At 42.1% G+C, this 12,639-nt stretch overlaps 1 protein-coding gene across 2 annotated transcripts in view; it reads left to right on the top strand.

Moving 5' to 3' along the window:
* The window catches only part of LOC147020197 (laminin subunit beta-2-like), a 256,934-nt gene that overhangs the window by 11,789 nt on the left and 232,506 nt on the right, over positions 1-12,639 (top strand). For both annotated transcript variants that reach the window (XM_085895329.1, XM_085895331.1), the window contains exons 3-4: positions 6,573-6,708; positions 7,519-7,592. In XM_085895329.1, coding sequence (XP_085751455.1) covers positions 6,573-6,708; positions 7,519-7,592 — 210 coding nt within the window. The remainder of the gene's footprint in view (positions 1-6,572; positions 6,709-7,518; positions 7,593-12,639) is intronic.

Here is a 12,639-nt window from a genome sequence, read left to right as displayed (position 1 = left end):
GTCCCCCAGAAGGACTGCCCATCCATAGCATCTGCCAGATCGATGTCTTTATTTCCAGAGGTCTCGCGATGTGCTCTCCAGTTAACCACAGCAAATCTGGGTAAAATACCAACATTTCAAAATAAAGTTATAGCGTTTGCGCAGACCTTGATCTGATGCACCTCGTGACTGTGCACAGACGAGCAGGCAAAATTACGCATTTTCTGCAATGTTTATTCCGCGGGGGATTGAACTTTGTGGTATTCAGGGTTGTTCTGAATTAAGTTGCAACTCTTTTGTTGCTGAAGTCATTTTATTTCATTAATTAATTTTATTTCATTAACTGCTGCATGCACAGTGAAGACAGGCTTTAAAGTTAAAGGGATCCTTTATGGTTTGCAGTGACAGCCTGGCCAACTGTTTCTTATCAACCATTTCATTGGAGTGCTTGCATGAGTGCTTAAGCCACTTGCCGAGTGCCCATTGTCAACAGTGGTATCGTGCTACATCGTTTTGAGCAAATCGTTCACTCTCTGCAGACGCTTTTGTCGCACCACGTCATTTAGAGTGAGTGGTTCGTGCTCTGTCACCCTGAGCGAGTGGTTCGTGTTTGACTCTGGATGCGTCCGGGCGGTGGTTGTCTCCGGAGAGCTTGGCTCCAGATGTGTCCGGGCGTTATTTATGTCTGGACCAGAGTTTGTCTCCAGACTTGTCCTGAAAAGAGTTTGTCTCTGTAAAGGAGTTTGTCTCTGGGCCGTGTTTATAGTATGAGCAGTATAAAATGGATTTCAGACATTATTTCGTTTTCATCTTCACTGTTTTTCCATGCAGAATCATTTTGATGAGATTGTATGAATCGTAATTAATGCTCCACCAAACGTCTGCCTTCCCTTCCTCTCATCTCGCACACTGTCCTCCCTTCCCCCACCCCTCCTCGCTCCCCTTCCCTCCTCTCTCCTTTCCCCTCCACTTCTTCACTGCTTGTGTATGTGTGTACATTATATATATATATATATATATATATATATATATATATATATATATATATATATATATGTATATACACACACACATACATACATCCCCTGCATCGATTTTAGTGCCCAGGACAGTTGAAGAGCATTCTCTTCTTTGCTGCCAAGCCATATACTTCATTGCCCTCGTGTTTGCTTTGTCAAGCACATTCTGCAAGACTCTTGAGTAAAACATAATTTCTTACTGGTATCCTTCCATTAAAAAATATGCTGTTTCCGTTATACAGTCAACAGAGGGTTGTGGAAGATAAATTAGTTATTGAAATACAATCGTAAGTTAAGCTTGAACAACAATAAATGAATAGTTTCCTTGACACAACATTATCAAACCAGTGCAATACAAAGGTGGTTGGGTTTCTTTTTTACTTTAACTTTTAATTTTATCACATTCTTGTACAGTTTGTGCATCTCGAGGCACAGATAAATGATCTTGAGAATGCATCAGCAAATCATGAACTTCCAAGCATTACTGTCACTATGCAATTTGATGCATTGCACGGTATTAATACATATTTGGTCTCTTGCCATGAAGATGCAAATAAAAAGGAATTTCCCTTTTCCATTGTTCAACAGGATATAATTAATCCTTCAGGACCCATGTTGGAACACATATTTTGACTTGAACATATTGATCTCTAATATTATTGACACATCTCATTGAATTCTTAAAATAACATCATCAGCTCCAAAAATCAGTCAATATTTAAGAAACTCATCCTTTGCTTTTTAAGCATGGTGTGGGCTTAACAGTTAAGGTGGCTAGCTTAAGATATTTGAGTCTTGAGTTTAAGCCCTTGTCGTGCTGTTAAATGACGCCAAGTGATTTGACTCAGAGGTTGATAACATGAGTACTAGCTTATTGGGAACAGGGGGGTACTGCACCTGTCACTGCCACATTCCCAGCAATAAGGCCACCAGCAGCCAGAGGCTGCATCCAAAATAATAAATAAATCTTGTTTTTTTCATTATAAATGTTGCTGTTGCAGGATGATGCAGAGGTGGTGCAGCTGCCTTGAAGCTGTCTAGCCTCGGTTTGATTCCCAACCTGACTATAAACTGTCAAATTGGTGCTTCACTGGCCGGGGTTACATCACAACATGCACCCTCCCTCACATTGATGGTTACCTCGAGACACTAACCGAGAAAATTAGTTGGTAGATGTCAAAGATCGCATGGTGGCCTTTGACAAAGAGTAAGCAAGTTATTGGTTCCCCCCTGGTCCAATTCCCCATTCCTCTCCGAACGAAAAGGGGGCATTGCTTCAGCCGTACAATTGTGTCCCCAAGAAATGATCCTATGACCGGAATCACAATTTACTCCCGGGCCAATAAGTATACTACTATTACTACTACTACTACTAATACTACTACTACTACTACTACTACTACTACTACTACTACTACTCTGCATGCCCAGATAATGGGGTGTAGTGACCACCCCCCACCCCCTTGGGTGGTTGACCCTTTTTCACTTCGTTCCCTTGGGACAGGGGGGTTGAGGCAAGAATTTAGGAAAAAAAATTTCGCCATGCTGCCAGAGATAGCTCACCTTCTCTTATTGAAGGATATTGTGGGATCTTTAATGTCCACCAACTAATACTGGCAGATGGGAGGCTCGCTTAACGTCCATCCGAGGGATGGCACACAATTTGATGATTCACCCTGCCTGTGAAATACAAAGGATGATTGTTTTATTGCTGGACCAAGATTATTAGTATACGTATGATACAATCCGAAACCATTATTTGTTAGTCGGTTATTTTCATGTTAAAATGATTTAACAGTTTGTAAATTTGATTTGCACAATTTTATAGCAAAGGCAGATGCCTTTTAAATATTATTCAGACAATACTCGAACAATGTTTCATGTACAATGTAAGAAATTTCCTGGGAATTTTAAAAACCTTTCTTCACCACAAATTATTATCGAACATCATCCATTTATCATGTATGCATGGGAAGTTATGGGGTAAATCATGTATACATGGGAAGTTATGGGGTAAATCATGTATGCATGGGAAGTTATGGGGTAAATCATGTATGCATGGGAAGTTATAGGGTAAATCATGTATGCATGGGAAGTTATGGGGTAAATCATGTATGCATGGGAAGTTCGTGGGTAAATAATGTATACATGGGAAGTTATGGGGTAAATAATGTATACATGGGAAGTTATGGGGTAAATCATGTATGCATGGGAAGTTATTGGGAAAATCATGTATACATGGGAAGTTATTTAAAAAATAATGAGCAAAAGAAAAGAGAGGGATGTGGAAAAATGTGTGGGAGGAGTGATACAAGTAGGGAAACTGAAGTTGAAAGTATGAGTATGGAGAGTTGATGTGGGATGGGTTAACTCAAATGCTTAGGGCACACAGGGTGTGGTATGGGACCAGTGGGGGAGGAGTGCCAAAATCTGGTAATTCTTATGTACTCACCAATTAGTCTCGCTTTTATAGCATATCATTATCATCATCATCATCATCATCATCATCATCATCATCATCATCATCATCGTTTAATTACTTTTCCCCCTATTTTAGGGGGTTGTTTGATTGATGGCATATCTCCATTGGGTTCTTTCATTTGCATCTTCTTTTTGCAGACGTAATATTTTCACGACATTTCCTTCCACACATTCCTGTCATGTTTTCTTTGACCTGCCTCTGAACTTACTATTTCCATAATATGTCCAACTTTTGTCCTTGTGGATACGTGACCCAACCATCTTTGCCTTCTCTTTCTCAATTCGATCTCTCTACTGCAATTTTTTTTAACATATACATAAGAGCTTCACTCCACCGTTTATCTTTCAATGAAATACCATACATCCATCTCAACATCCTCATCTCTGTTCTTTCTATTCTCCTTTTATCATCCATCCTCATGGCCTAAATTACATTTCTAATTTCTTCATTTGTTATCTCCTTTACAACCAACTCCACATCTATCGTTAGCGACACTTTTGCAGGCATCTCCCATTTCTCCATAATAATTGTCAGTCCTATTGTAAATTCTGTATCTTTTCTATTTTATAATTTCTCTTGAAAATGTTACCTAATATTTTGGTCCCTCAATTTCCAGACTTATTTTCAGGATGTTTTTCTTCTTCATTGATTTGCATTCAGTAATAATTTTCAAGTCAGCTACAACTAACCTGTACTAAGTCAGACCTTCCTCCCTGACCCTCTTTTCTTCTGACCCTTAGGTATATACTAACAAGAAGTCAGTCCGACTCTTCGATTCACCACTCACATGAGTTACTAAATGCTCTCACCTCTTTCTTAAATATGTATTGAGTAGCTACATGTCTGTTGCTTCAGCCATTATCTTGTATATACTCACCGACCACATTTCTTTCACCATAACCAAAACCTCCATGCACCCCTTCAACACCATCTGAATGTTCCTCAAAATATCCATTGAAGTCTCCACCGAATATCAAGAGACATCAGTGACATCTAATCCATGAACAATATCCTCAAGTACATCCCCAAATCCTTCTTTCTCCAATTCAGTCAAGTTGACTCGAGGTGCATATGCTGAAATAACAGACATGACCTTTACTCCCATGATAAGCTTAAGCTTCATGATCCTTGTACTATAATCACTTCACTTCTAAAACATCATGTATAAATTTTTCTTTCACTGGCATACCAACACCTGCTTCTGTCTTCTCTCCTCTCCTCTAGACCAAAATAGCTTATATCTCTCCTTTCCTGTATTGACTGCCCTAGTTCCTGGTCCTTTCCATCTTGGTTCTTGAACACGTCAAAAATACACTGCAACTTCCTTTGACTTATCATTTTTTATGACCGCTCTTGATCTACCTGTCGTTGTTCTAACACTTGCTGTTCCTGCTCTCACAACTAGCTTTCCCTTTAACTGGGTACACTGAGCTTTGTCAGGCTATTGGCCATCATAAGGTTGACTAGTTAGTACAGCTCTTTCTTTTTCTCCAGGTTGCTCACCATTCATTTGATGGAGGCAGATGGATGCACCCACGGAATACTTCAGACTATACCCCACCCATAATTTTGAGCTATCAGCCCAAATTGTTTTTCAGTTTTCTCCGGCCAGATGCCCTTCCTGAAATGAACCATTTTTCTTTCAGGGATCGTACCCTTAGCATTTGGTTAAACAACCTAAACCCCAAGGCAGTGGATTTGAAAACTAGTTTAAAGGCACTAGCAATTCACACCTCTGTCTTCAGTTAGCAATAGAATCGACACATGAAGCCAGACAGTTGGAGTTTCGATATTAGAGACTATATATTGCACTCGACTATATAGTTCTTTTTATAGAGATGGAGCGGCTCATTTCTAAACCTCACTCCAGTCATCACTATTCCCTTTGATTCGGAGCAGCTGACAGTACTGTGACAAAAATTCCTCTTTTCCAAACTGAATCGGTCGGCTCAAATCCAGGCATCGTGGAGTATCTGAATTCAGCCCGTTACTTTTTGTTGGCGTGGCACCAAGTTCGACCAAAAAACCCTAGTTAGGCAATACAAGGGATGTTTGAAAAGTTCTTGTTTTGCTCTTTAATAAGTAAATTCATGTCGGTGATGCAAAACACAATTCATTTACAAAAATTCATTTTCCCCCCTCAAAAATGAAAATCTAAAAATGCAATGTTTACAAAGTGCAAAGTGATAATTCTGTTTGTCTCGGCCCCCCTCCATTATTAATGGCCTGTACACCAGAGTAGTTTATAGTGGACAGGAAATTAGCCTTGTTGCACTTACCTGGCACAGCTCAGATACACAGATGATTACCTGTTTATGTTGTATGCTTGGATGAGGTGGGCTATTCTATCAGAAAACAAATGCATGCATCTTGTTTGCCTTAACTTAGATTAATATATGCACAAGATGGAAATGAGCTAATTTCAGGACAATTATCATTTTGCTCTCATGTTGTCAGCAAATCTCTCAAATGGTTCATGAATGGCTTTCAGGTATTCTGCCTGCCCTGCCTAGCCCTGTTTAAATGTGAATGTGATGCCAGTTCATACTTTATCATCTGAGTATATTGTCCTCAGAGCAATTTGTAATGGGCATTAAAATACTTCTTGTGAATAAGGTTCCACTGCAAACATGCTCTTAACCAAATAATATAACTTGTTTCAGTCTGCTACCTCACTGTGTCTTGAATATTTCTGAATCAAGTTCTGTGACAAGATCTGGAGGGTTACTTAATTCTTTCAGGGCCAAATATTTATGCTTCTTGTAGGAGGGGTGTTCACTCATATATATATATATATATATATATATATATATATATATATATATATATATATATATATATATATATATATATATATATATATATATATGTGTATATATATATATATATATATATATATGTGTATATATATATATATATATATATATGTGTATATATATATATATATATATATATATATATATATATATATATATATATATATATATATATATATATATGTCTCTGCAGTCTCAATAAGAGTACAAAATATTTTATTATTCAGTCTGTTGGGCTTGATTCAGCACTTTTGTTTTAAACTTCTTTATTCTTAGGTGGCCAGAAAATGCTTTCAATGTGACTCTCGAAGACCGTATCATCCGGTTGTCAGCCCGATGAGCCATGGTATTGAAAATGTGGTCACGTCTTTCACACCTCATCGCAAGAACACCTGGTGGCAGTCAGAAAACGGTTGGTTGGATTTCTAGACAATCCTTGCTTTTTCACTGTTGATTGATATTTGTACTCCATCGAAAAGCAGACATGCAAGATGTCTCAACAAAGTTGCTGGATCTCTGCAACATTTCTCCCTCGTGCCTTACCTCCCAACCACATTGTTATCCTTAAGCTGTTTCAAACTCGATGCATTATTCCCCATGCTAGTTCAGACAACACAATTAGTGGAATGAATCACTGGTTAAAATATTAGGAGAAATGTGTAAAAATGTAAGTGAAAGAAAATAGCTTTCAGATTGCTGGAAAACTGAAACTTTATAATAGAACTGAAACATCACAGAGAAGCATTGCTACATATTTTAGAATACTACATAAATGGCTGGTCTCCTTCCAGCTGTCTTCCTCATGTTTACATTATTGAGGCAATTCCGACCCCATGGTTACCACATGCAAAATCACAGAAGGAACATGTGGTCAATATTGTAAGTATTTGTTTATAATCTATTTCTGGTAAATATCGGCATTGTTTCAAATCTTAGGATTGAAGCTCCTTGGCTAAAAGCAAATCTACAAGCTTTATGTCGTTTCTTTTTCATCATTTGCACATTAGCTGCATTGAAATATTGTTTTTCATTCAGACAAACCATAGCAAAACTCATTCATCTGTTTTTCCTATTCCCACTGCAGAAATAAGAACCTCACACTTTCTTGGACTGGAAGGGGCTTTGTGCATGATTCACTGAGTTCTTAAAGGGTAATGATACAGCTGAGAATGTAATTTGAAAGACTTTGCAAACCTTACACAATGCCTTGTGTGCTGTGCAGGAGTGGAAAATGTTTCAATCCAATTTGACCTGGAAGCAGAATTCCACTTTACTCACCTGGTGATGACATTTAAGGTATTTGAACGAGTACAATAAGCGGATTAATTTGATTTGGAATCTTATGCCAGATGCAGTACAGTAGCAAACAATTCACAAAAAACGTTTTTTCGAAAGAGCACCATACTGGTTGTTTTTTTCTATTATTTTGGTGTGTGTGTGTGTGTGTGTGTGTGTGTGTGTGTGTGTGTGTGTGTGTGTGTGTGTGTGTGTGTGTGTGTGTGTGTGTGTGTGTGTGTGATGAAGCCTGGTGTTGGCTTAGTGGTTAGGTTGGCTGGCTTGGGATCTCAGGGTCCCTAGTTTGATCAACTATAGGCCAATGAATGAACACCAGGTGGGGTTGACTCAGCCTGTCATCCTTTCAAAGTCCACAAACCGAGTACCAGTGTCCTGGTAATAGAGGAATTGCATCAGCGGCACAGCCGTGCCCTCAGCCAGTAATGCTACCCGCAGCCTTGTGCTGCATACGCTGAATGAGGAAGATGGGGAGGTGATATAAGTATATATATATATATATATATATATATATATATATATATATATATATATATATATATATATATATATATATATATATATATATATATATATATACATATAACATAAAGAAAGACCCACCCACATATCTCACCTGTGAATGGAGGGAATAGTCAATCAGCTCTCACCAAATCAACTAAACGCAGATGGCTAGGATTATATAAATATATTGACACCTCTCATACTCTTCGAGCCGACGAAGCTGCATCAACAACCAAGAAGGCCTATGCAAGGTAAGCACTTTGTTGTTCAAACCCTTCTGAGGGTTCCTCCACAGCTATAAAGACATTCACAAATAGTACATACATAAGAATCCTAATGCTGTACACCCCCTCAGCTGCCGAACTGGTCTCATCGCTTATTGGCGAATCATCAGTGACAGCGCAGATAGCAATACATACCAATACATACCACCTCCCATGCTCTTCTAGCCGAAGAAGCCACATAAAGCAAACGCGAAGGCCTATGTAAGGTGTACCACAAGGATATATATGTATGTATATATACTAGTGCAGGCCCGTATGTGCGTGCCCTTAGGTGCATGCCAGTATGTGCAGCTTCGTTCCTTCTCTCTCGTAAACGACGACTGGATTGGGGCATTGTTTCAATTAGATCGGACCAACCGTATCATAAATGGCCATAACTTGGGAAACACCTGGGAAACATACTCAGGTCCCCAGCGTCAATTGTGACGTCATATCAGATGAAGAAGAATTGTGACACCCCCCTCTCTCGCCCCCCTCTCTCTCCACCTCCTCTCTCCCCCCTCTCTCCCCCCTCCTCTCTCGCCCCCACTCTCACCCCCCTCTCACGCCCACTCTCTCGCCCCTCCTCTCTCCCCCTCTCTTGAATTGTGATGCACACTCTCTCTCACCCTCCCTCTCTACCTCCCCTTTCTCCCTCCCCTCTCTCCCCCTCCTCCCTCACCCCCTCTCTCTCCCCCCTCTCTCCCCCTTCCTCTCTCGCCCCTCTCTCTCTGTAAATGTAATCACAAATATCTACCAAGCACAACAATTAATTCAAACCTTGGGAAAAAAACAGCTTTCAAACCCTTGGGAAACAGCTCTTTCCCTTGGGAAAATTCAAACCTTGAGATTAATTAATAATTTGAACAATTCATTCAATCCTTGGGAAAAAACAGCTTTCAAACCTTGGGATACACTTGGGAAACAGCTGAAATGGGTGAAGAACGATATCAAACCTTGAAAAGGCACATACTCAGGTCCCCAGCGTCGATTGTGATGTCATACCAAACAAATAAGAAGAAGAATTGTGATATCAATCGTGAAAAAATAAATAAATAAATAAACATTAATTGTGACGTCATTCGTGACATCATAGCACCGTGTCTTGTCATTGGTTGACAGATAAATGGCCGTAACTTGGGAACCGCTTGTCCGATTAATATCAAACCTTGAAAAGTCACATACTCAGGTCCCCAGCGTCGATATGTTCGTCAGAAGAAGAATTGTGACGTCAATCGTGCAAAAAAAAAACAATAAATAAATGAACATAAATTGTGATGTCATTCGTGATGTCATAGCACCGTGTCTTGTCATTGGTTGACAGATAAATGGCCGTAACTTGGGAACCACTTGTCTGATTAATATCAGACTTTGAAAAGGCACATCCACGGGTCCCCAGCAATATTCCTGGCAAGTTTCAATCAGATCGGACCAGTGGTTGTCGAGAAACAGCGGTCACATACAGACAGACAGACAGACAGACACACACACAGATTGCTGGAATTATGGATAGACTAGTGTGGTACCGTCGGTGCGTGCCTGTAGGTGCATGCCCGTAGGGGCATGCCAGTATGTGCAGCTTCGTTCCTTCGCTCTCTTAAACGACGACTGGATTGGGGCATTGTTTCAATTAGATCGGACCAACCGTATCATTAATGGCCATAACTTGGGAACACCTGGGAAACATACTCAGGTCCCCAGCGTCAATTGTGACGTCATATGAAACGACGAAGAAGAAGAATTGTGACGCCCCCTCTCTCTCCCCCCCCCGCCCTCTCTCCCCCCCTATCCGACGACACCTCAGAGGAATGAACGGGCCTTTCAAGAGTAGATGCTCTTTTACGAGCCCGCCCGTTCCTCAGCGTTTGCTCCGTCGTCTGCGTTTCGCTGGCTGGTGACCCCTCTCCGGGCGTCACCACCGACCCACAGTTTGGCACGGTACTGCTGGCTAGGCTGCGCTCCAGGCATCGCTGTGCTCCAATGACCCCGACTGCCCTCTACTGGACTCGAACCTTGGCGCTCTCCACCCCGACTCCAGACAGACTGCAGGCAAAAACTCTCTCAACTCTCAAACTCGGCGGTTCAGCCCTGCCTTTTATGGGGTGGGGGGGGGGGTTGAGTTTGATCCCCCACCTTTGACCGTTCACCCATGCTGGCTCCGCCCCTTTTGGTATTTTGATCCGATCTCGTCGCGAAACGTGGAGAAAGCAGACGTGGCAGAGATCATCGGCCGTGGAAAGCGGATGTGGCAGAAATCATCAGCTCCCGCCCCAACAAGGGAATCCCCACGTCGGTCGGCAGAGATGCCGCTCGTCTGCGGGATGCCATTGCTGGAAAAAAGATGGCGGCGTTTGTGGGGATGAAGGTGAGGCGATGTTGTTCGTTTGTGGAGATTTTGTTGAGGGGATGGTGAGGAGATGTTGTGGTTGGAGCTGTGATGGGGTTGGCATGGTTGTTGAGATGTGGTTGTGGTTGTTGAAGTAGCTGTTGTGGTTGTTGAAATGCGGTTGTTCCAAAATAAAGATAGCAAAACAATAATACTACCTCAAAGATCACAGTCCGGTTACACGAATAAATCCCTTTAGACATCGGTGGGGAAATCTAATCTGAACACTCACTTTTCGACATAACTGATCTCTGGGAAACCTGAATAGTGTTCTGTGAATTTCCACAACCATAACACTACCCCCTCCCATTTTTACAGACTCGTCCCGAGTCATCGAATTTTCATGTGCCTTCATGTGTAAGTTTTCTGCAGTACGATTTACCTCTGGATCCCTGAGTGCGACATTTGGTGTATCCGTGTCCCAAAAGTAAATAACCTACGGGCTGAGTAACTAACTAAACAAACTCACTCATGCAGACGACTTAACTACATTGCCGGTGCTAAGACAAACATGCAGGAGGTGCAACTCATGTACAATTTACCTTAACTTACAAATTTTACACGAAAAAAAGCCCAGGACTGATGAACTCTGTGGGAAAGAAGCATATAGCAATATCAGTGGTTTTCCAGGTGGGTGAGTGCTCAGCAGCTGGAAGGCAAGACGTCCTCAGGGCCGTGTTCAAAATGGCCCCTTTCCTGTACGTTCTTCCTTCTTTTTGTTTGTTTCTTCAGCTGCTGATGGCAACTCACCCCAACCCGGCGGCTATGCGCCATCCCACAGGCCATTTTTGAAGCAGGGAGCCAGGCTGTCCAAATGCAGTCTCTGGCTCATGAAACAAATGCAGGTTGAACAGGGAATGTGGCCGGCTGCCCAATGCAGTCTTAGGCCTCCCACTTGAAATGAGCGCAGTGAACACAAACCGGTGCAAGGGCTGCACCAATGCAGTCCCCGTGTGCGGCTGCCTGCAGGTGTTGTGGATCTCCACCATGCCGGCGTGCGAGCGACCGCTTTTAACTAATCACGGCCACACGCCCACCAGATGGGCAATCCTAGTCGCAGCTTTCGGATCAACGCCGAAATCCAGCTTCGGGTGTGTTTTTAATCACACCGTAAATCAGCCAACTCTTCTGTCCGCGCGTGACAGGGTCTGATCGCCGAATTTTCGATTTACCTAAGTATGTGCACAGACAGAAATGCCGGGGATTTACACCTCAATGGGACCTGCTTGGAAACGAGCTGCTTCAGCAGCTCGCTCCATTTGCGATTTGCCAAGCGGTGCATTATTGTGAGGCCCCGTTGGACCCGATTAGCTTATCGGTATTAAAAACCAGCTATTGTTCCGAACGCAAGTATGGCAATTCAATGCGGGAAGAGGACACAACGAGCAGCTGACATTCAAACAAGGACATTTATTTTTCACACATATGCAGTAAATGAAGCAATGCAGATATCCAAGCATGTATGCAATGAATGGGGGTAGGGACAAGACATGAGCAAACAAAGACTGACAGCCGTATCGACTGTATTTATTATCTACACAATCACTTAACACTTCTCCTTAGCGGACACGGTGCCACAACTTTCATTCAAAGAAAACCCCAGGAAAGGAAAGGCAAGAACAGGGCCCATCGGCCTTTAATGTTCGCGGAGCTTTGGAAACCGCAAGAGCTCCGAAAGGCTGTGCTGGTTACCTGCCACTCTCGTGGTGACTTGCTGAGCGACCCTCGATGTTTTGCCATAAACATGGCAGTTCGGTTGGTCCAGGCCCCGCCGTGCGGCCTGGTCGATCGGGCCTATCTGATGATGCTTCAGAGGAACGGATGGGCCTTGCTCTTTTACGAGTTGATGCTCTTTTAAAAGCGCGCCCGCTCCTCAGCGTTGCTCCGTCGCCCGCGT

This window comes from Eptatretus burgeri, chromosome 9, assembly GCF_056783735.1.
Source record: "Eptatretus burgeri isolate ZD-2024b chromosome 9, Ebu_testis_v1, whole genome shotgun sequence".
Lineage (NCBI taxonomy): Eukaryota > Metazoa > Chordata > Myxini > Myxiniformes > Myxinidae > Eptatretus > Eptatretus burgeri.
Note: the sequence above shows the minus strand (reverse complement) of the source record. Positions and strands in the feature narration are given on the sequence as shown.